Here is a 24,791-nt window from a genome sequence, read left to right as displayed (position 1 = left end):
GCGAGCCTCATGCAGCCCCCGCGCTCGCGGCCGCAGCTGCCCGGGGCAGGTCCAGCACCCGAGCCGCGCTCCGCTGCGCCTGAGCGCCCGAGCGCCGGCGGCGGGATGCCCCGCGTCGCCTGAGAGCGCGCGCCGCGCCCGGGCGGGAGCAGGGATCCGGCCGAGCCGGGCGCCCCGGGAGCGCAGGGCTCCCCACGCCGCAGCCGCGCGCCGGCGCCCGCCTCCCCGCTCGGCTCCCAGGCCCCGGCCCCGCCAGCCCCCGGGTGCCGCGGGGCCGCCAGCTAGCCGCACGCCTCGGCGTTAGGGGCATGGAGGAGCGGCGGGCTCGGAGCCGCGCCCCGGAGTCCCCGAAACTTCCGAGCGGGCGCCCGTCCGCGCCGCTGACGCCGCCGCTTCGTCTGCCGGCCTGAGAGCAGGACCATGGATGAAAGGTTCAACAAGTGGCTCCTGACGCCGGTGCTCACTCTCCTCTTCGTGGTCATCATGTACCAGTACGTGTCCCCCTCCTGCAGCAGCTCCTGTGCCAACTTCGGGGAGCAGCCCCGCGCGGGGGAGGCCGGCCAGCTTGCAGCTGCGGGACCCGCTCGCCGGGCACAGGCGCCCCTCGAGGAGTGGGAGCGGCGGCCCCAGCTGCCCCCACCGCCCCGGGGGCCTCCCGAGGGGCCGCCGGGGGTCGCGGCGTCGGAGGACGAAGACGAGGACCCGGGGGACCCCGAGGAGGAAGGGGAGGAGGAGGAAGAGGAGCCGGAACCCGAGGCCCCCGAGAACGGCTCCTTGCCCCGGTTCGTGCCTCGCTTTAACTTCACCCTGAAGGACCTGACCCGCTTCGTGGATTTCAACATCAAAGGGCGCGACGTGATCGTGTTCTTGCACATCCAGAAGACCGGGGGCACCACGTTCGGCCGGCACCTGGTGAAGAACATCCGGCTGGAGCAGCCGTGTAGCTGCAAAGCGGGCCAGAAGAAGTGCACCTGCCACCGGCCCGGCAAGAAGGAGACGTGGCTCTTCTCCCGCTTCTCCACCGGCTGGAGCTGCGGGCTGCACGCCGACTGGACGGAGCTCACCAACTGTGTGCCGGCCATCATGGAGAAGAAAGACTGTCCCCGCAACCACAGCCACACCAGGTACTGTCCCGTGCCCCGTCCCGCTTCCTGCCACTTCCCTGCCCATCTCCCCCATTCCCCGACCTCGGGCGGCCCTGCGCTCTCTAGGCGTGCTGGTGCTTCCCCGGCATCTTCTGGGGATTGGGGCACTGGTTTTGGGAGAGGGATAAGAAGCCTCTGGATAGTGCCCTGGTCTTGAACTCGCTCCTCCCCTCGCCCCATCGCTTCCTGCCACTTCCCTTTCACCTTCAAAGGTGTCCGGAGCCGTTGTGTGTGTCCTTCCTTGTGCCCAGCATGGTGTGACCGCCCTCAGAGCAGACGCTGGGAAAACCGTAGAATGGCAAGGAGCCTGGGTTAGACCAACAAGGTCGGATCTTGTACTTAAGTTATGTGAGTGGAAACCCAAACCTGGTAAAAGGCAGGGGAGCTTGACATAGAGAGGCAAGGTGGGAGGTTTCCAGGCATGCTGAAGCCAGAGACGAGACTAATCCCTCCATAAGTGGTTCTTGGGTGGCTGCTTGCCAGCTCAGGAAACAATCCTCTTGATGCCGCTTTGAAGATATGCGTTCAAAATTCCTGCTCTACCTCGATAACCCTAATTCTGGAGATGGTCTTTGTTGCTGAGCAATGCCAGGATTTGGACTCATGCTGTTCTCAGCAAGATTTCCACTTCCCCCCAGGACAATCCACCAACTCATTCCAAAAGTATTTGTTAAATGCCTACTGTGTGCCTGGCAGTGTGCTAAATGCTGAGTGAATATAAGAATGTAATAAGTAAAATCCCTTCCTTTCAGGATAGAATGGCTTTCTCTGCCACCCACCCCCCACTTTTAAATAGTAATACTGCTGAGAATTAGGAAAGTTTGAAATCTGAATAGCCAATGAAACTGCTTACATTATTAACATCTTTTGAGAGAGGCATAGGCTTAAGAATTTGGTTGAATGTTCTTTCTGCCCAGTGCAGTTTGAAGATTAATCTGACATGCTTGCTCAAGGGACTAAAATATTAAAAGCTTGAAACACTAGTTTATTGAAGTTTTTATCTTAAAGGTTTCAAACAATTTGGTGTAAGGAAGTAGAAATTTAAAAACTCAAGCTCAATATGTTGATATCAGTTAGCTTTTGCATTTGACATTATGGAAAAGCTTCACTTACTGGAAGCTACCCAGATTCTGGAATTCACCACCACTGAAGCATCTAATTCTACTTCATTTCTCCAAGAATGAGCAAAATTTCATTATGGGATTTTTTTCCTCTGGCAGTTTTTCAAATACTTTCTCTCCTCCTTGCTCCTTTCACTGTTTAATGGAAATTGGTTAGAATAAGAGGCTGGTTGGGCTGGGAATGAAGGCATGAGACTCCTCCCTTAGTATATTTTAAAGACCTTTTTACTTTTAAAGATTTCTAATTGTGTAGTATTTTAGATCCTGCCACTCTATTTTAGCTTAAAACAGTTTTCCAATTAAGTTTTACTTCAAACTTTCCAACATACAATACTAATATTTCAGTGAGAGACAATCTCTGCTACATTTCACCCCAAATTGCACTTTTTGTTTTTAGGCGCCTATGTATTAATTCCTGAACGATCCGAAAGAGTTTGCTGGTCTGATGTCCAGCTTCTATTTCACTAAAACTAGAGACTTTGATTATCAATAGAAGCATCTAATGACTCTTCAGTAAAGATCAGCATTATTTTCGACCAATGTATATAAAAGTCTTAGTAGACAGGTGAAGATTTTGAAGGAATTAGAAATTATAGAATCTAAAACTAATTGGACTTTTGCTTAGTGATGAAGTGATGCTGCTGCCACAGACCATGCATAGATTACAGCAGTAAGGTCTCACTTTTATAGGAGAAACTCAGTGTCTGTCTGCTCTGTAACATGGGAAAATTCCACCTCGGCTATTTGAACATATGGTTTCTATTGCACAGTCAAATGCTTTTCTTTGTTTAGCGATGGACCATGAACACTCGTGTCTCCCTGAATCACAAGTTATCAGATAATCACCCTGCACTGTTTTGTTTTAATTTTTGTGATAGTGTGTTTTTTGGTACCACTTTTATGATCCTTCTTCCTTTTCCTCCTCCTCCACTCTCCCCTTCTTAGTTACTTTTCTTCTCTAGATGCTGCAGCATCTAGATGGAGTAGTTGTGGTTTATGTGAGGTGTCCTGCATCAAAAGCTATAGGGAAAAAGTTGAAGAGATGTTCAGTAGCATCTTCCTCACAGAGAAGATTGAATTAGTTGTCTGTCATTGGAATGTCTGGGTATAACATTCTACAGTCAACTAGATTAGCCTGGATAATGGAGGGTACATTTCCACAATGCAAAATGGCAGATAATCTATTGCTACATAATGGGAACAAGTTTCTTTTTCAAATAGGGCTGACTCTAAGCAAAATCAAGAATAGGTCATGTTGATTTTAACTTCCTAGTCTCTTTGCTTTTGGTTCTCCCCAAGCTTTCCCTCCCTGTTTCTCACAAGGATCAGTGCCCCTGTGGGTCAGGTAATGGTAAGAGCAAAGATTCTGGAGTCAGATGGATATGGCTCTTGTGCTTACTAGCTGTGTAACCAGGAGTTACACAGTACTCTTTCTAAGCCTCAACTTCTTCATCTTTAAAGCATAGGTAATAATTAGTGCTTCTCTCGTAGATGTGTTATGAGAACTGAGTGGCAAAATGCATGCAAAGTGCTTAGCATAGTGTCTATGCATAGTATAATATGCCAGTATATGATACTTAGTACTTAATATGCAGGTATACAGTAATACTTAGACATTAGTTGTCAATTGTAACAATATTTTCCATCATCAAGACCTTCTTTCACAAAAGGATCAAGGTCAGTTCCTTAGAGCAGCTCAGTGTAAATGGGTCACTTTAATTTCTAGAGATGCCATTGTATGATTTTTTGTATTAAGACAGAACCCAAAGTTCCAAACTTTAGAAATAAATTGAAAGTTGTAGACATTTGGGCATCAGTTATTGCAGGGAACAAGATAGGAAACAGGGATGGAGGACACATGATATAATTGGGTATATATTCTGTTGGTGACAAGAAAAACTGGAATAGTGAGAGAGGAGGTAGGAACATCCAGGACCAAAGGTAGAAGTGGGAAGCCAACTCTGAAAGGAGATGCATGGTGAGGTTGAAGGAGCCATCCTGTGGATTACATGGGCCCAGGAAGGGGCAAGGCTCAGAGGCTGGCAGTTTAGATCCAGCGCAGAGGGCATTTCTGATCACAGAAATTGGTTAGAATAAGATAGGAAGCTAATAGGAAAATGGCACATCTGAATGACCTCTTTTATCATATCACTGATGATTTCTTCCCATTATTATTCCTTTGCTTTTTCCCCCCAATTATTTCTTTGGTAGGTTATTCTTTCTTATTATCTTTATGCTTCCTTCTTTATTACTGTGCATTTTCTCTTTATCTGCATGCCCAGGTCTTTAGAAGACTCTTCTTTACCATTGTTGAGTATGCATAGAATCACAGCATTTTTTTTTATGGCTAAAAAAGACTGAAGAGATATTATAGTCCCATGATTTATACTGTTAGTGGGTAATTTAATTCTAAGGCGATGAAATGATATGTCTAAGGTTTCCCCAGGGAACTCGTGTCTTCATTTTGGTAATTTATATTCAATGTTTTGCCAATTGTTCCTTCTGTTTACTATGGAAAATATAGCGGAGGGTGTTGTAAGCACTTCCTGTGTGCCAGGCACCTTGATAGTTCTAGGAATATGATTTTGAACAGATATTGTCAGCCCTATGGAGCTTAGGCTGTTAGGGAAGATAGACTTTGATCTTCTTTGGTGAGTATTGTTCTCATAAGAGTATCTCTTAAATAACGCTGGAAAGAGATTCCATCCATACCTTTTGTAGGGTGGGATGGCAATTTTTCTCTTTTATGACCCACGTTTTATTGGTCCTATTAGAGTAGTTGGAACCCTATGAATATTGTAATAGATTGTAATAGATAGGTGTTGCAAATGAAAACCTAAATTTAACTGAATTCAGCCAGAGAAGAATTATTGGCTTAAATAACCAGACCACAGGAAAGGTAGGGGTAAAGTTGGTTTCAGGAATGACTGCAACTGGAGATTTTGGGTCTTTCTCCCTACACTCCTCTGCATATTGACTTCATTCTACCAAATTGGCTTATCTCATTAAATGGGTAAGTAGCTGTCATCTCCAATAGCTCCACAAGCCAAGAGGAAAGTAGGCCTTCTCTGAGTTCCAGTTTGAAATCTTGAGGAATGACTCTGATTAGCCTAGCTTGGAACTTGTGAGTATTCTTTCAACCAATCAATGTGGCCAGGGAGATGAGGTTCTCTGACCCACTTTTCATCGTAGAACCATCCCCATGCCTGGTATGTGTGTGTGTGTGTGTGTGTGTGTGTATGTATATATGTATGTGTGTTATCACAAGAAGGAGAGCTAGCATAGATATGGCTCCTGGGTAGACCATTGGGTTCTGGACAGTCCTTCCAATTGTGTCAGATATAGGTGTAAATAAGTGAGAAATAAATGACACTTCAGATCTCTTCTTTGCATTCCATTTAGGAACGTTTTTAAGTCAGACTACAACTCCAGTTTATTTGCAGCATCTGGGAACCATGTCATATGAGGAATAATTGAAAGAATTGATATTTAATACAGAGATGGGAAAAATAAAGAAAGAAATAAAGGTTGTTTCCAATGCTCCAAGAAGGAGGATGTGGGAAGATGGAGGAGACGTGTTCTGTATTTCTCCAGAGGACGCAACTAGAATAAGTAGAATAAGGACAGCAATTCAGAGTAAGAAAGAACTTCATAAAATTGGTAACTGTCTAAAATGAGAGTGAACTCTTTTGTGAAGTGTTCCCCAGTGGTGAAAACTTTAGCCATGGCTGATTAGCCATTGATGTTGTAAGAGGAATTCCTTCCTGGGGAAGGGCTTAGCCTGTATGGCCTTTTATTTTAAGATTTTGTATTCTAATCTATGCTGAGTTCAGAGCATCTTCTTTCTTCTCCCCTTTTCTGCTCTATGCAGAGAAAATAAAATCAACTTCCAAAAAAAAAAAAAGGGATAATAAGTGAACTAGTCAGTTCTCAAACATTTTTAAATATTATACCAAGGGAACTTTTGATAAAGCACAGTCTGATGGCGTGAACTGTCTTACACATTCAGGGCCAAGAGCAATAAATAGATGCTGTGTACTAGAATGTCTGCTTCTTAATAATAAGTATAAAAAGATAAGATGAGAAAATATAACACAACTTGCCACAAAAAGCCGTAACCACTTTGAAACATCATCTGGTTATTGCTTTTCCTTTAGACAGCAGGCTAAAATATACAGTGAGGCTGCAGAGCTCTGTTTCAAAGACTATCTAGAATATTACGGCCCCTAGTGCCTTCTAAAGCATCATCTTTTTGATGTCTCTTCTAATTAGAAATGTTGAACTGCAAAGAAGGTTAATTTTCACCATCAGGTTTGTGTGTAGCGTAAGACTAAGGAGATAAGAGATTGTTCTGTCTATATGCCATAGCCACTTACACGCTCATTACAGAGTCTCTTAAAGTACTGCTTCTGGTTCAAACCACCAATATTTGCTATAAATCAGAAGGAGGTTGAATTAAACCCATTCAGTTTTTTGGGTTGTGAAGATAAAACTGGAAGCTGTAAATGGTAATAATTTATTTTTCTGCCTTTTTCCAGATGGTTTCCTTGGGATTTTTGAAGAGGTTGATTTTAGAGACATATAAACGTTCATTTAATAATTGGAAGCTAGGTAAATTTAGTCACTAACAGTGTGGATTTGCTTAATCTTAGGCTTGTTTTATTATTCTCAAAAGCTAATTATTATCATCTCATTTTGGCTAAGGACAATCAGAATCTTATGGCATTTCACAGTTGTTTATACTTGATAATGCATTACACAGGTTTAATTGAGACTGGAAAATCTTAATGTGATTTTAAAAGTCATGAAATAAATTATTGGGCCAAGAAATAGATTTAGTATGAAAATAATTAAATGGGGAACCCAAATTAATATTTTGTTGTAATCAATTATCTGGTTTGTGATGTTTATCATGTATGAATTCTCCGTTGATTTTAATTGGCTAATATAACTTTGTTTTAATTGTAGCTCAGCATTTAACTATGTGTTGGAAAGTGTACTAAACATTTATCTTAGATGATATCGTTTGTTTATATCTTCCTCTAGCAAATTCAGTTGCTCAGTAAAGCACCTGTAAAGTTCCCAGCACAGAGACTGACCTGTAGAACATGCTCAATCAATGTCAGCTAAAAATATATGGCATGTTCTAGAATACCCTGTAAAAATATCAGCATAACTTAACAAGATTGTGATTCTTTAAAAGATGGAATTATCAAACATTTTGTAGCGTGACTCTTATTTTGGGTGCAAGTTCTAATTCTTAGTAGTTGCCTTCCATAATTAGCAAGATGTCAGCTCCCCTGATTCTCTAGAAGATGAGTGAAAGTAAGTACAGAGGCCAAAGCTTATTGGACCATTGGAGGACATTTCTCCCCTTAGATAGTATGCCACAAATCAAAAATTCATTTGGGTACAAACAGATGTACTCACCTTTTGGGAGGGTTAATCTCATCATTCATTCTCACTTTAGGAAAAAATCAGCCTTAACGGAGAGCGTGGAAACTTTGATGTAGGATGGGAGGATGAGAAAAGTGCAAATAATGTAGACTCTGGATTACTACTGGTGAAAGCCAGGTGGTGGTGGTGGTTGTAGTTAGAGACTGTGAGACTGGAGATTAGTGGGAGAAGACCCTAAGTTAGGAAAAAAGTCCTCAAGGGATAAAATCAATGACGAATTTATCATCCTCTGAAAATCACTGAAAATTGTGCTGATGCCCAGTTGGTGAATGTAATTAGGATAATGTTTAAGAGCATGAAAAATGAAGTCAAACTAGCAGGGTTTTGATCTGGGTCACTCACTTACTGTCACATAACCCTGCATAAGTCAGCTACCTGCTCTGTACTTCAATTTCCTTCTCTGGAAGATGGGAGGAATAATAGGACTATCTCATGGTGAGCACTGATAATACACATGACATCTTCAGACAGAGCCTGACGCATATAAGAGTTAGCTATTATTATTTTATCGTGGAACTCATCTTATACATCCGTGCTGTTTTGTGTAAAAATAAAATGATAGGTCAACCTGTACTATCCTTTTTGAATCTGGAACTTTTCATCTTGAATGATGCAAAAATGAACTTTCAAGCTGTGATGCGAAAGAAAAGTCATAAATGATAAAAGTAAATGTTAATTCTTAGTATGCCATGGACATTCGAGCACTTAATGAATGCTGTTGAATGGAAACTTATGATCTTTCTTTTCTTCAGTGTATCATGTTATTTTTTTATGGGAAATTAATGAAACAGCAACAAAAATGTTTAAACACATACAATTAAATTCATAAATGAACCTATCTTTCAGTGAAATTGAATGAGTTGCCTGTGGGCATATATTTGTAGTTCATTGTGATTATTAACATCTTCCCATGCTTTTATTGGTAAATACTGTGTCATTTGTTGTCAGAACCTTGCACTTTACACCATATGTTCACGGTGGTCCCTGCATTCTAGTTGATAAACATAGAGGGTAGAAATGCTTACCACCTTGATGTCTTCCATATTTGTATCTTCCAAAGAATTCAAGGTTATGGATGTCTGACTGCAAGCCTGGATGATAGCTTCTATATTTTGTGGAGTCTAATTAGGAACTTTTAGAATTTTATAGGTTTACTTCAAAAGTGAAAACATAGACCTAGAAAGAAAAGTCAACAAGACTTTAAAGATAGATATGTGGTAATTTGCTGCATGTGTGGGAATCTGAAGGTGAGATCCTTATAATGCAGTAGAGAACAAGGTGACATGCCAAGGGAGAGAGAACAGACAGTGATAATGTAGAGTGTAAATTAGAAGGATGCTACGGAGGAGGGAGAGAGGAAGGATGGAAGTAGTCAAGGTGAAGAATGAAGTCCTAAAAGAACTGAATCAGAAGGTAATGTTGAAAGTAGAAGTCAGAAATTTATCTTGTATGCGATGTTTGTCTCATTAGTACATTTATGGGAAGCAATCAACTATCCAGGAGGCTATCTGACTTGGAGCGCTGGTATATTTAAATGCTGCTGATTTTTTTTTAATTTACTTATACGTTCTTTTTCAGCATAAGGTTACTGTTTTAAAACATTGGAGCTGTATTAGTTAGAATCCTGGAAGCAAGCAGGGGCACACTCTGGGGTTGCAGAGGGACTAGTTACAGAGGTATGGATGGGGTAGAGGCACCAACATTGGACCTCAGGTACCTTGCAACTAATAACAAGGTGAAACTGTTAACCCCCATGGGCCTGAAGTAGCAGAGGGAGAGAACCATGTGGTCAGCATCCACTGTCTGCTGGAGCCTGACAAGAGCAACAGTCTCAGTGGGAGGAAGGGCTTCCTTATAGGAGCTGTTTGTAAAAGCAGCTACTGCCAGAAGTATGGAGCTGAGGCAAAGAGGAAGGGGTGGGGGAGGAACTGCCTTGACCACTTTCTCCTCCCATCTCCTTCCATTGTTTTCTATTGGCTGAGTCCAGCTAGAAGCTAAAGAACAAGAGAGCTAGTTGATATGCTCCATGTGTTTCAGCAAGGCAGAGAAAGATGGAGAATGGATTTGGGGTTGCGGGGGTGGGAGGGATGAAAATGGAGAATAAGTAGCATAGTACCTTAAAATATTTCTTCTAATTCGTTTTATGAATACCCCGTTCAGTTCTACAAATGAGACCGAGAATAAATACCCTTTCTTTTAGTACCTGTACTGCACGTTTTCTGTATAGACCATTAGTCTCCAACTACAGAATGGTGTATGCAGCAAAGGGTGCTCAGGAAAGGAGCAGTCACCATAGGCAAGTGACTTTTTGCTGCGTAATAAAAATAGTGCTAAATTCGAGTGTTTTGTCACCTTAGTACCCCAGAATCAGCTGGTAATAGTGACAGATTTAGGCAGTTAGGTCTGTAGTTTGATGCATAGTGTACAACATGCATTTTATATCTGTGTGTGGTATTTTATGAATTTGAAGTCATATAACAATATTAGTTAAGGCATGACAAAACAGTTTGTAAAACTGGATGTAATTTGCAAAAGCATATGCGTGAGATGCAGTTCTTTCTGTTGCTTAGATTTTTCTTCCACGACTGTTAAGAACATTAAAACTAATATTTATATGGCTTAAAGTCTCTGAAGGTAAAAGGTGAGGGAAGAAAGAAAATTGTATTACATTTGAAACTGGTATAATCTTTCTAGTTTTAATTTGAAAGGATTTTTGAAACACTGTTTCCATATTTATTTTGGGGGAGATATTGTTATGCTTGAAAGTGTACATACGTGCACCTCTCTGTGCATAACATTACTAGCATGGGATCTCCTAACATTAGATACTGAAGAATTGTCCAATAAAGTTAGTATCTGAGCAAACTTGACAGAAGAACTATCACTTCACTGCTTTAATTCCAAGAGTCAAAATGCCATGAGCAAAACACTTTTCAACATGTTTTTGTAAACAACAAAAACAATATTCAGTGCAATATCTGCTCCCAATACATGTATTGAGATTGGTGCATATGTGTTAAGTTCATTTCTCCCATCCATAGGAGGGCATTTTGAGTTCCTGGCAATAACATCCATGAAGAACATACCAAAATCCATCATCTTTTTCCCAACCCCCCTTTGCACACTTTTGTTCTCTGGAATACCATTTTGCGAGGTGGCTAGAGTCAGCAATGGTCTGTAAACACAAGGATCATCTTCAGTCCCTAGCCTCTATATGAAACTTACTTGCCATGATAAAATTGCCTCAGGAATTGTTTTCTGCTGGCTGTGAAAGTTATCAGCTCTAAGGAGCCCGCGCTCCGTCCCACTGGATTTAAGTCCAGGTGCCTTATAGAATCTGGGAGTGGTGTCTCGAAGGTTTTCTTTCCCACATAGCTCCATTGAGTTTGTCCTTGTGCCTTCCATATATGCAATGAAAGAGGTGGATCAAGAGATATTTCTGTTTCTAATATTTATATTAATAAACATTTCTGTCAATACTTCTATTCATAAATAAGTATCAAAAATATTATGTATAAAAGCATCTGACAACATGAAGGAACTTAGGTACATTGGAAGTGTCAAATTTATTATCTGATGCATTTTTAATCTAAAAATATTCGTCAACTCTCTTGGCCCAATCTTTGCCTTTTAAATTCAAGCTTAAGCCTACAACACCGCCGTAGATAAATTTCTTTGCTTTGAAAGGTTTATTCTCCAAGTTCCTTGTGTGTGCTGTAAAGAATAATTAATGTAATGAAAAAATCAATATTGTGTATAAATTATTTAGGCTTTACTATCATTGTAATTTTCTCTTCAACGCCTATTGATCAGCAACAATTCATTTGTTAATTTCTTCCTAATAAGATATTCATTGTATGGGGTCTGTAGTAGTGCTGTCCCTGCAGTTTCACAAATAAGTCATGAATTACTAATGATACATGGAACAAGTTAACTGACTAGCGAGTGCCGTGAGATGGAAAACAGGCAAAGGGGAGTCATTCGAAATGCTGGCCTATGAAACACTGTGTGGCTAGACAACTGCTTACAAAAATGAATAGATTTTTTGCAGGATATTAATTTGTACTGTAAAATTTTATGTGAATGTATTTTTCCAGGTCTGTATATGTTTCTTTTTTAGAGTTAATTTTTAAGTCCATGATTCTCTTGTTTTGAGAGGATAGGAGACGGTTTTCCCTAACTGTCTGTAATAGTGCTCTGAGTGTGGTACTTATTAAATGCTGTTTTGACAGTTGGCCACTGAACTACTTCAGAGGAGTGGGAAAAAATCTGAGACCTGTAGGAAACCCAAAGAGATTTGAGTCCAAGAAATCAAACTGCCAAAATGATGGCAAAGAGAACTTTTGCATTAGTAATTTGGACCAGGGAGGCAGAGTGGTATCCTGAAGAGAGCTCTATATTTGTAATCAAGCAACCAGAGTTTCAATCCAGGCTTCCTCATTTACTCGTTTCTTTATTTAGTGACTATTTTGTGCCCTTCAGCATCCTCAGTGCCTAGGATAGTGCCTGGTACATAATGGCTATCAAATAAATGCTGACTGAATAAATGAAAGAATGAAAGAAAGCAAGCATACATAAATTTACTAATTTATTGGACAATTTGGATAAGAATATGCATCCTCTCTCTTTTTTTAGAGTTGTTGTGGGTTAAGGAAATGACTCTGAAGGCACTTTATACAGTATAAAGTACTATATAAATTTAAATTTACATTGATGGTGAGAAGCCTTTTGATATAGAATGGAAAAGGAAGGAAAGTTGGATTTTGGAAATGCAATGAATATATAATTCAGCTTTTATGGAGAGTTTCAAAAATCGAGAATGACAAAGATGCAGTTGAAAAATATGCAAACTACACATTCAGCTCAACAACTTGTTAGAGTAATGAGCAGTTTCTTTTAAAACAGGACATAATATATAACAAAATTCTTATTGAAATGTGTGAGTCTTTTCCTTAGACCACCAGGAAACCTTTTTTCCCGAGATTTGGCACAGATCATGATGCACAAGGTTTTTTTCCATTGCTTTACCCTTTTGAGGAAGTTATCCTAAAATTGATTATTTTAAATTTTTTACTTGTGACTTTATCATTATTTTCATCTGACAGCTATAAATTATACCTATCCGTTAATTTGTCCTGAAAGGGAACTGAGAATGTAACTCTTCTTCATTTAACCTGATTCAGGATGTGATAATCCACTGAGCTGTTTACTACGTACTTGGTTTTGCAGCTAATTACAAAGAAAGCATGAAGTTACTTTAGAAAATAAAATCTTCTAGAATCTAGAGTTTGCTTTCCAATAAAGGTCTATTAGCAGAATGATTTTGCTTAGCAACGATTGGTTTTCATATGTGGGACATGCCTGGTCACTTCAGGAGGGTGCACACATCTGCATGGGTGGAGACCTAGAAGCTCCCGGATTGGAGTGGAGTCTTGGAAGAGGTTCAGTAAGCTGTTGGAAAACCATGAGTGTTGTGATGCCTGGCAGTAGGAGATGATCCAGAAGAAGAGAGAGGCATTATCATTTGTTGAACTCTTAACAGCAACCCTATGAGGCATATAGACGTCTCCTCATTTTACAGGTGATGAATTTGAGTATATTTATTAGGATGCCATCAGCTGCATTTGACAAAGACTGAAATTCAAATTGGCTTAATAATAAGACGTTTTAAATCTCTTAACAAGCGCATAGAGCATTGGTTGATTCTGTGTCAGTAGCAGTTTCCAGATCCAGTAACGCAATGAGGCAAAGACCCTAAGTTTTGAAGCCCAACTTGGGTTTAAATCCTGACTCTACCACTTAATACTATGTGAGCTTGCACAATTTGCATAAATTCTTCAGGCCTCAGTTTCTCGATCTGTAAAACAGTGATAAAACCATTCCTACCTGGTGTTAGTGGTTAGGATCATATGAGTTAATGCACACAAACCTTTAGAGGAATGCCTGAAGCAAGGTAAGCACTTATTACATGTTAGCTATTGTTATTTACAGAGGCCCCAAGTGCTTTTTTCACATCTTTACTCTGCTACCCTGACCTTGCTGACTTGGACCATACGGTGCCTCCCTCATGGTTGCAAGAAGGCTGCAGTTCTTCGGGCAGAATTTCCTGGCCAAATGGAAAAGACTAGATCAGAAAGGGTCACATTCCCGTCTGTAAACCAATCACTGGCAATGGGAATGGGACCTCCAGCATTTGTCCCTGAAGATGGGGGTAGGATTGCCCTTCCCTAAATCACTGCTGGACAGAAGAATAAAATCAGGCTTCTCTCAGCAAGGGAATGGGGGGATGGATGTTGGACAGGCTACCGGTAGTCTCTCCATCCTGTTTTAGAGAGGCACGTGGGATTCAATTGTAAAGCTAGGCTTCAAATCCGGGCCTCATTTCTAAGGTCTAGCCTGTCAATTATTCTAACCTACATCTACTAAAAGTGTTGCATTTCTATGATTGGTCAAAGTACTGAGCTTTTTCATTGATTTTTTTCATTGATTCCTTTGTTAGTTGAGTCAACTTCAACATACATTTATTGAGTATCTACTATGTATCAATCACATACAATACAGTTTCAGGGAAATCAGAGGCAGAGGAAATAGTAATTATTGCTGACAGGTTTTGATGGCTTACTCTGCTTTAGGCAAAGTGCTTTATTTACGTAAGTACCTGCATTGAGTGGGCATTATTATCATCTCCGTTATACAGATGAGAAAATGAATTCCAGGGATATTAAGTGACTTGCCCATGGTTGCAGAACTAATTGGTGGAGCAGTTAGGTATTTTAACCCAAGTGTATCTGATTTCAGAACCATATCTCTTAATCTCTAGGCTGTGCTGATGTTGTGTGTATTTGATAGTTGTTTGGGTAGGTTGTATGTGTACTGGCAGGAGCAAGGCAGGACGAAGGTAGACCTAGGTGGGTTACTGTAACAACCAGGTTTTATAGTTTTTGTATTTCATACTTTGACATCTGAGGTCTTGCTGACCCTGGAGGTACTGCCGTTCCCAGGGTTAGCTAATTCCTAGAGATAGTAAATGAGCATGACTTCCATACGAAAACTAACAAATCCAGAGCCCAAACCTGCAACCACTTCCCTTATTAAACCCTTATACTCCAGGCCACTATCCTCCCTGCCTTAATCACCCCCGAGCCAGGTACCAGACAACTCAGGACAGTCCCTGTACTCTAGAGCCTGCTGAAATTATTCAAACTAGCAGTCCTAAACCTGCTTACGCTGCCTCACTCGTTCCTTTCCCCAGAAACCACAATAAAGGCCCAGGTTTTCCCCTTGTTTCCTCTGCCTCCTGACCAAACTTGGTGCTTCCCCATGTGGTATACTGTGCCTCCTGTCCCTAAGGGTCTGTGAGTATAAAAAACTTCTTCCTTTGTGTCAGTCATTTCCTTGTCTGCATTTCTTACCACAACTGATTAAAATAAATCCCTGAGTATCCTTAAAACAGTTATCAAGAATGGAACTCAAACATAAGACAAAGAGTCTAGTTAATCAAAAGCATAAAAGCGATACAAAGTGGGTTCTGAAGCAGTGTAGAAACCAGTGATTAGAGTAAGGTGCAAGGCTAAATTGAGACTAATCAGTGGATTAGATTAGTGGATGAGACTAATCACCGGATTAGACTAATCAGTGCTCTCACATCCGTGGTCAGGACTGTGGATTGGTTCCAGAGATTGGAGTGGGACCAACTCTTCAAGTCAGATAGTTCTAAGCTACAGGAGGACAAGGATGTAGGAGGAGGAAAAGAGAATGGGGAAGGTTGTAGAGCTGTGATACCCAGCAAAACCTGAGACAGCCAATCCTTATAATTTAAACAATATTGAAAAACATTGACTAGTTGACAAGAGAGATATAATAATATCTAATTTTATTTTGAAGTCATTTTCTTTCTATAGCTAGCTAGCCAGCTAGTTTGATTCATTCAATCATGACTGTGCATAGCCCACTACCTGGCACTATGGGGATGCAGATTGAGGACAAGACTTGGTTCTGGCTCTCAAGGACTGAAATCATGATTATGTAAGTCACAGGCAAAATGACTTGGAAATATTTACATCACAACATTTAAGTCAATTCATGATATTCAGAACTATATACAAAAGTTCTGAAGAAGATATACTAAAAGAAAGAATCTGAATGTTTTCAGGCATTAACAAGGCACATGGTAAAGTGTTGAATTGGCTGAAGAGATAGGGCGATATTGGGATGGCTATGGGGCAGTTTATAGGGGACCCTGAACATATGCTGGACTGAGGAAACTATTTTTTATTCAGTACCACATTTACACTTACTTTAAATTCTTAAACAGTGATGCTTTTACAAATGTTTATAAATTCCCTGCTACTCTGTTCTTCAAAAGGTAAAGCTTAATTCCTCTCTTCACCCCCAATATCGACTTTAGTGACTTAATTCTTATGAATAGAATACAACCGAAGGGATGAGATGCCGTCTCTGAGGTTAGGTTATAAAAGGATTGTGGCTTCTGTTTTGGTGTGCATGCTCTCTCTCCTCTCATCACTTGCTCTGGGTAAAGCTATGTTCTCAGCAGCATTGTAGAAAGGCCCATATGGCAAGGAACTGAAACCTCCTGCCAACAGCGGTGTGAGTGAGCTTGGCAGGGATCCTTCAGCCCTGGTCTAGTCTTCAGAGACTACAGCCTTGGCCAACAGCTTGACTGCAACCTTGTGAGAGACCCTCAGCCTTGTTTGAATGCTCACAGGAATGATAAAGCAAAGAGGGGTGATTGTAGGAGTGATGTTTTTAAGAAGATGAGGGATGATACGATCACAGAACACAGGATCTCATCTATCTTCTTCCCTTTTTAACAGAAATGAAGGCAGAGTCTTTGACTACAGATACAGGAAGGTTGGTGAATTGATAGTTGAAAGATGAGGTTGTCCTAATCTGATTGCATCTCTTTTCTCTGTGAAGTACAAAGCAAGGTCATTAGCTGAGAGTGGGGAGGAGAGGAAGGAATGTTGAAATTTGAGGAGAGCAGAGAAAGTGTGAATAATTATCTCAGAAGTTGGGAAAACAATTTCCTAGAGAAGTAAGCTGTCTGGCAGGATTGAGTTCTGTTTTGAGACCTGTGATTATAAATTTGAAACCAGTCCAGTTAGCATGATTCTGTGATTTTTCTTCAGCAACATTAAGCTGCTCTGGTGGAGGCATGGACGAGGTGCACAGTTGGGTTTACGAGGACTAGGGTTTTACCAAGGGAAGAACAGGGTAGTTACGGCTGTGTGCAAGGGAGCATTTATAGTGCCAGATCCTGTATTTTAGGCTGGTTAGGAGACAAGTGAGGATACAAGGGTGGGTGAGAGATAATAAGAAAAATGGTAGGGTCAATAGTATGTGTTAGGGTTGATGGTAGAGGTCTTGCTGTGGAATTGTAGTAGGTGTTGGTGTAAGAGTGCTGGACTATGGGAGATGACGGTCAGACCACAGGGTGTTTGAAGTGGATGAGCTGGAGTGGGTGATGTTACTTGTATGATCTATGTGAATGGGTGCCTGAGATGGAGCAAGAAGTGATCACTGGAGCTAAGAAGGTAGAAGAATGGTGTGAATGAGATGTTGGATGGAGTATCCACACAAATGTTGAATTCAAGAATAATGATAAAAGTAGAGTTGGAGAGGAAAGTAGGGAGCCTGGTGCTGGAGGGAAGGAGGCCCACAGTGGTAGAACTATGAGCAGAGGGTGATGAAGAACGATGTGCTCCAGAAGACTATGGACATATAATTCCTCAACAGACTTCAAAGCTGTTGAATTTTTCAGGACTGTGGTGAGCCAAGAAGGAAAGGAACAAATGGGAGAGAAGAGAGCAGAAAATAGAAATAAGATAGAAAAGAAGTGGTGATAGGAAATTAAAGAAAGAGATGGAAGAAGCTGAATATTGCTCTGTGGAAAAGGGCATAAGCTCCACACCCTTCATTATTCCATTAGGGGCATAGGAACTCTGGGACGGTAAGGAGGTCAGAGGGCAGCCTTCCATGAAAGGTTACATCCTGTGACTTCCACTCCATTTATATATATCACTCAGTTATAGTTATCAAGCAACATTCAGCATTCTCTCTTTATGAAAGCAGAAATGTGAATAATATTTGTAAGGTTTTCTATCTAAAATCATTTTTTATTTTAAGTATTGGTGCCAAAGGGACTGAGATTCTGTTTTCTGACAACTTCCCTGGTGAGGGACAGCTGTGTCCCTATGTTTCCAGATACATGAGATTGTCTAGTGGACAGATGACCCAATAGGAAATAAAGTCTGACCATTGAATGTGAGCTGGGCCCTAGAATCCAGAAACTAACTGTGACTCAGCAGGTCGTATGTCAGTATGTGAGTAGATAGGTTTCTGAGAAATAAAGGTTTCTCGAGGAGACAACCCCCATTCATAAAGGAGGGTTCACCTATTTCAGACCACTTGTGGTTTTGATGAAATGGGCAAGGAGAAGGATGCATTATGGGATAATTATTATGGTTTCCAAAAGGTTATGCATTACTTATATGTGGGAGCGGCCTCATTTGTAGATAGATTGGCCTGTCTTTTGTCTAAAGCTTCTTTCCACATTAGGAGAGCTACTTGCTTTTATTTAGACTTTGATATCCTCTTGTTCTGTTCTGGAGGAGGGTTGGAAGCAGTAAATAAGTTACACTGGTGTTGGTGACTTTGAGGTGTGAGAAAGGTTGAGAGGGACTGAGGAAGAGCCTGGGAGTGAAGATCCAAAAGTGGCCCAAGAAAGCTAGAACAGGAAGGTACAGATGGTGGATGTGCACCACAACCAGTGTTTATTAAGTCCTTACACTTAGTGTTCAGTAAGAGGACAAATGTGGGCATGCAGAGGTGGCTAAGGCCCTGCTGATAAACAAAAAGCTCTCTTTCTTGATGGGAGACAACAATCTGAACAACTAAGATACAGTGTGAGTAGGTTGGAAGTGCAGGATACTGTGCTAGACACTGGAGATAAAAAGGTGAGTCAGACATTGTCGCTGGTCTCAAGGAACTTACAGTGGACAGATTGAAAAATGGACAAGTGTCATGTAGTGGAGGATGTGCCTTAATGTAGGCACCGTGGGAGCACAGTAAAGAGATTAGGCATAGCCTGTGGGGGCAGGAAAGTCTTCCTTGGAGGAAATGGAGTCATTTTAAAGAGTGGTCAGAACTCAGAATAAAGAGTAGCTAATTTTGCCTAAAGGGTACGGTCAAGACATCAGAAGTTATGATTCAAGAAATGCACGTGACTTACTTAACCTTGTCAAGGAACGTCTCCAAAATCCTTTCCCCATTCCTCACCCATTTGTGTTCTGATAGCATGCTGTTTGCTGCACATTGTCCAATTATTAAGTTGTACCCTAAGTGATTTATTACTAAAAATATTGTAAGTACCGAAGTTTATGAAAAATGATTATATTTTTCTTTTAAATTAAAGAGGACTCAAGGTGACCGGGGGATCTCTCTCACGTTCTGTAAATGCTTTCTTGAGTGAGATACAAAGGAGTGGATTTACAGTGTGTCCTGAAGGAAAAAGGTTGATTACTCCGTTTTTAGCATATATAATTAGGAACAGATGAACAATACTATTCAATTATCATGTAGCTTAATTACTTGTGAATGTGCATATTAAGGTACATAACCTTCCTCAGCTAACTGCCTACCTCCAAAGACAATTTGAGGTGGATTACAGAATTAAAATAGGACAATTAAAAATATGAATAAAACCAAAACCAATTACAAGGAACAGAAAAATGTGTGTGCCAGGCACCTAAATTTAGTTCATTTGTGCAGTTGAACATGAACTTAAGCTTTTAATATCTCAGCTGCTAAGACAAAAAATAAAATGCTAAGACGGGCTTTGTCATTGGGTTAAGTTTGTCTCAGGAAAAAGAATCCTCCTTTTTCTGACCTCTGGCAGGAATTTATTGCTTAAAGGGACATGAGACAACATCACGAACATTGTTTTCACAATACTTTTGCAGGAGATATAGAAACATTCTTCAGAAGGCTGTTATTTACATGGCCCCTAAAACAGAGATTTTGGCATATCAGCTATAAATGACTAAAGAATATAATGAAAAAATTCATTTAGTATATGACAGAGATATAAAACACTTAGGAATTAGCTTCATTAGGGATTACTGTGACCTGTATAAAGAAAACTACAGCGTTTCATTAGAGATATAATTAAAGCTTGAATGAATAAAGAAATGTTTCCTGAATGGAAGAATGAATGTTATAAAGACTGAAAATTGTTATCAAGTTAATTTGTAAACTTAAGAGTAAAAAATCTACTAGGCCTTTTCTTGATAAAATCATTTTGAAGCATTCTGAAAAAAACCGCACAGGATACCAGAAATATTACTGAAGAAGAAAGTGATGAGGTGGAGTTAGTCCCAGATATAAACCATGTTAGAAACAGTAATTAAAACTGTATCTATTGATGCATAGCTAGAAATATATATAAATTGGAAAAGCTCCAGAAATTGATACAATTATATCTATGAAATGATTATGTGATAGTAGTTATCACAAAACAATAAGGAGAGAAATACTCATTTGATAACCAGTTCCCCAACAACGTTTTAAAATATGGCAAACTCTTGTAGATCTGTATCTCATATTATATAGCAAACTTTATTCCAGATGAATTCAGTGGTTAAATATAAAAAATAATATAAGCTTTGGGATAATATAAAATTGGGCATATTTGAGTACCTTGGAAAGAGTGATCCTTTCCAAAATATGAAGGGATAAAAGAAAGCACAAGGGAAAGCCTGAAAGATTTATCTATGTTAAAAATGTGAAACACGTACAGTGAAAACAACATAACTGAAATAAAATGAGAAAGAAATGGGTAGAGATTCCATGGGTCAGGGTTGGCAGAAATACTGTAGACACACACGTTCCACTGTAAGAGGAGATTATGCTTCTGATTTATTTAGCTGAGGATGCAGGGTTTTATTGGGATGAGGAGGTGACACCAAGGAGGAGCAGAGGCAGTGGTTCCAACAGCTCTCTTCTGTCTGTAGAGCTTCTAATGAGGAGTGGGTGTTGGGGCTGCTGCTGGTGGCATTGGTGAACCCTGTGGGGTCCCTCCAGATCTGAGAAGCTCCAGTCTTGCTGCCCCTTAGCTCTTTTATACTCAGGGCTTATATCACCAACCAGGGATAAATTACACAAAAGTTGATTCCCGTAAATTTAAGGAGGCGTATCCAAAGGTCAAGCTTTCCTGATTCTTGAGCCAAACTGAACCTCCTCAAGGTCACAGCTTCATCTATGGGGAGAAGGCTGACTCAGAGCCCAGTTATCATGGAGCAGCGTCTCAGTGCCTGGCTTTCCAGGACCTTGGAAAGCTCACTCTCCAGTAAACAGATTGAGGAAAAACATACAAAGTATGACAGGAAAGGATTAATGACTTTCTTAAAGGCATTCAAATGGGTAGAAAAACTAGTACATTCTCAATAGATAATTGGGCAAAACTTACGTACAATTTTCTCATTAAGAACTTCAGTTAGTAAGTAAACAACTAGGAAAATATTAACCTCACCAGCAATGCAACTACAATAAAAATTTTAAAAATGACACACAACTTACACCTACTAAATTAGCAAACATTTAAAAATATAGACATAATATCCAGTCCTCATGAAATTGTGGTGAAATGGATCCCTTTGGAAGTTTGCAACCTTTCACTGCTCATTTTTGAGAAGTAGTCTGACTATATATCAGGAATCAAAAAACTGCCCATCAACATTTGTACCAGGAATCTCAACCTTGGGAATATATCCTAAGGAAATAATTCAAGAGAAGGAAAAAAATGTATGCAAAAACATATTCATTCCACCATTATTAATAATGGCAAAGAAATGGAAAACCATGGAACACCTAACAATTTGGATGGGAGGGGAATGGTTAAACTATGGTACAACAAATTGATGGCTTATTATGTCCCCATTAAAATGATAATAGGAAAATCAGCAGATTAGGAAGTTTTGGGGTGTTGTTAAATTAAAGAAGATACAGGGGCCGGTCGCATGGCCGAGTGGTTAAGTTCATGCACGCCACTTCGGCGGCCCAGGGTTTTGCCGGTTCGGATCCTGGGCACAGACATGGCACTGCTCATCAGGCCATGCTGAGGTGGCGTCCCATATAGCACAACCAGAAGGACCTACAACTGGAATATACAACTATGTACTGGGGGGCTTTGGGAAGAAGAAGAAGGAGAAGAAAAAGAAGGAGGAGGAGGAGGCGGCGGAGGGGGAGGGGAGGAGGAGAAAAGAAGAAGACACAAAGTAGTATCTAGTCAGTGATCAGCTTTGTATCCTTATTATGACTTCTACAAGAGAAAATGATAAAATGAAAAAAAAATTGTGAAAGTGTGGGTAATTTTGATTTCATTCCTATTCGCTTCATTATTATTAAGAACAGTATGGAATATTGGTTAAAAATGTGGATTCTCAGATTGCTGGGTACGTATCCCAGTTCTTCTACTTACTAGTTGTGGGGAAAGTTACTTACCATTTTTGTGCCTCAGTTTGCTCATCTGTAAATGGGGATAATAATAGTACCGACATTATTGTTGTGAGGATTACATGAGTTAATATTCGTAAAGTGATTAGAAAAGTGCTGGGCATATATAAAGTGCTATGTCAGTATTAGGTGTTAGTATAATGTTGATTCTAATAAGATATAAAAGGGTGTAAAAATCCCCAGATAAACAAAACACTGTTCTCTCACAAAACACCATCAGCCAAGGCCTAATAAACAGACATTGACTTCTCAGAAGTCTTTGTGTAGGGAGCAAAGCCATTGGCACTGGACCGTGGCTTCCTTTAGTACAAGAACTCTAATTTTACCTATTTTTATAACATTCTGGTTCATGGTAGACAATCAGTAAATGTTTTTTACTGAATTGCCCAGATATGTGGCTTTTTGATAGTCTGGCTTAATAGTTAAGTAACCATAAGAATTGTTCCTCCTTGACCTTGCACCTACCTTGGGCCTCATCTGCCTCCCTCAACCTCTGTGCCTTTGTGCAGCCTATGAGTTTTCCAGGACTCAGTTCAGGTGTCATCTCTTGAGGCTGGGTCAGGAGCTCTTTCTTGGCACAGACATGGAACCCTGTTGATATGTCTGTTATGACATCTATCACATTATAGTTACATTTTTGTATTAGTTGGGGCTCACCTACTTTCAAGTGACAGAAATCCATCTAGCCAGCTCATACTTAACGTGGTGTTTATTTAAGATGCTGGCAGCCACAGCAATGTCTTTGGAGAGCAGACAATAGAACAATGGGCGTCAGGAAGAGACTTAAGAGTCTGGTCAAATTTGGGAACTGGGCAGTAGGAATGCATGAAGCCTAGTTCTCCTTCACTGACACAACTTCATTTATGTTCTCTTCATTTATTGGCTGCTTTTACACTGCTACTACCTGACTTGCTTCTTACAGGCCTGATTATAAATTTTCAGCTGAGAAATCTGACTGGCACACCTCACCTGACCCAACTGGGGTGTGGGGGTGGTGGGAGGGAGTATCCTGGTGATGAGGTGCACATGGCTGTCTCCTAATTACTACAGATGTAGCCTGGGGCAGGTTCTTTGAGAAGGGAACAACAGTATGGCAAACTCCCCAAAACAGGTTTAATATGTGGCAGTCTCCACTCCCTACTTGATTCCCAAACCATAAATTTTCCAATGGTACATGGGTGACTTATTCATCTATGTATTCTAAGCAACTGGCATGGCGTGTGGCATGCAGAAAGTGCTCAACACATGCTTGCTGAACTGAATTTTCAAATATCTGCTGGTGCACTCCTCATAGCAAGTGCTAAATTGCAGTAAACTTTCCAATGAATTCCTGCACACCACTATTTTAGACTGTTGATTAAAGAGGAAGCCTGAAGAGTGCAGGTGGGAGAACCACCATCCTATTGTAGTTTTGTTGGGAACTGAATTGTCTTCTCATCTTTCTACTTATACAGAGAGGCTCAGGGCAACTTGGCAGGAGGTAAAAATGTATTTAAGGATCGATGGGAGTTTGTGTGAAGTCATGGGAAAAACATAGAATTTGGAGTATACAAGTTAATTTTGACTCTGAGCTTTATCGTTTACTACATATACAAATTTGAGAAAGTCACTATGTTCCCTGAGTCTCAACTTACTCATCTGTGAAAGGAGATAGATAATTTAATCCAATTTTTAGGATTGAATGTTAAATGAGATTGTGAAATGAAGTTTCTAGGCTGTAGTAGGTATTAGTAATTTAATTCCCTTCCCTTTCTCTCTCCTTGCTTCTTACCTCCTTAAGTGCTCTGAGAGCTATTCTGAATGGAGTCCTAAGGGTCCTGATTTCTGTAGCATGAAAGAGACTATTTTGGCTTGAATATTTCATAAGACAAGGACTTCCAGGAAAATGCGAAAAGGATTAACATTGTAAGATGCCTCCTGTGGTCTAAACATACCAAAGTAATAGCATAAGAATTACAAAAATCATAATAAGTATCACAAGGGGAAAATAACCTTGGAAAACAGTAAATGAAAATTTAAAATAAAAGAACCAGATCTCGCTGTGAAAGTATTTTAACACCAAAGAGGAAGAACACGTTTGCAGGACCAGGGCTTTGCACTGGTAGAGGTGTAAAACAAACATCAAGAAGCACAAAGAGAGAAGACTGGGTGATGATATCCACCTGAGAATACAGAAAAGAAGACATAATGTCTATAAAAATATGCAGTGATGGTGAATGACTACAGCACATGGAAATGCGGCAGAAATACCAAAAAAGAGGACAGGCTCCAAAGGATGGGCTTAGAGCAGTGAAGTAAAGATTTACATTCGTTGTAAACTGTTACACTAAGTCACTGAATTAAAAACACGTAACAGACTGCATGAATCTAGAAAATAGATTGAGATAAATCTGTGAAGAATAGGGAGTGTGTTATGGGCTGAATTGTGTTCCCCTAAAGTTCAAATGTTTAAGTCCTAACCCTGGTACCTCAGAGTCTGACTGTATTTGGAGAAATGGCCTTTAAAGAAGTAATTAAGGTTAAATGAAGTCATTAG

The 24,791-nt window shown here is 40.4% G+C and overlaps 1 protein-coding gene across 1 annotated transcript in view; it reads left to right on the top strand.

The window, feature by feature from the left end:
* The first annotated feature begins 420 nt into the window (after window positions 1–420).
* The window catches only part of HS6ST3 (heparan sulfate 6-O-sulfotransferase 3), a 650,135-nt gene continuing 625,764 nt past the window's right edge, over window positions 421–24,791 (top strand). Inside the window, exon 1 of the mRNA XM_046664915.1 lies at window positions 421–1,124. Coding sequence (XP_046520871.1) covers window positions 421–1,124 — 704 coding nt within the window. The remainder of the gene's footprint in view (window positions 1,125–24,791) is intronic.

This window comes from Equus quagga, chromosome 6, assembly GCF_021613505.1.
Source record: "Equus quagga isolate Etosha38 chromosome 6, UCLA_HA_Equagga_1.0, whole genome shotgun sequence".
Classification (NCBI taxonomy): Eukaryota; Metazoa; Chordata; class Mammalia; order Perissodactyla; family Equidae; genus Equus; species Equus quagga.
This window is presented reverse-complemented; position numbering and strand designations above follow the sequence as displayed.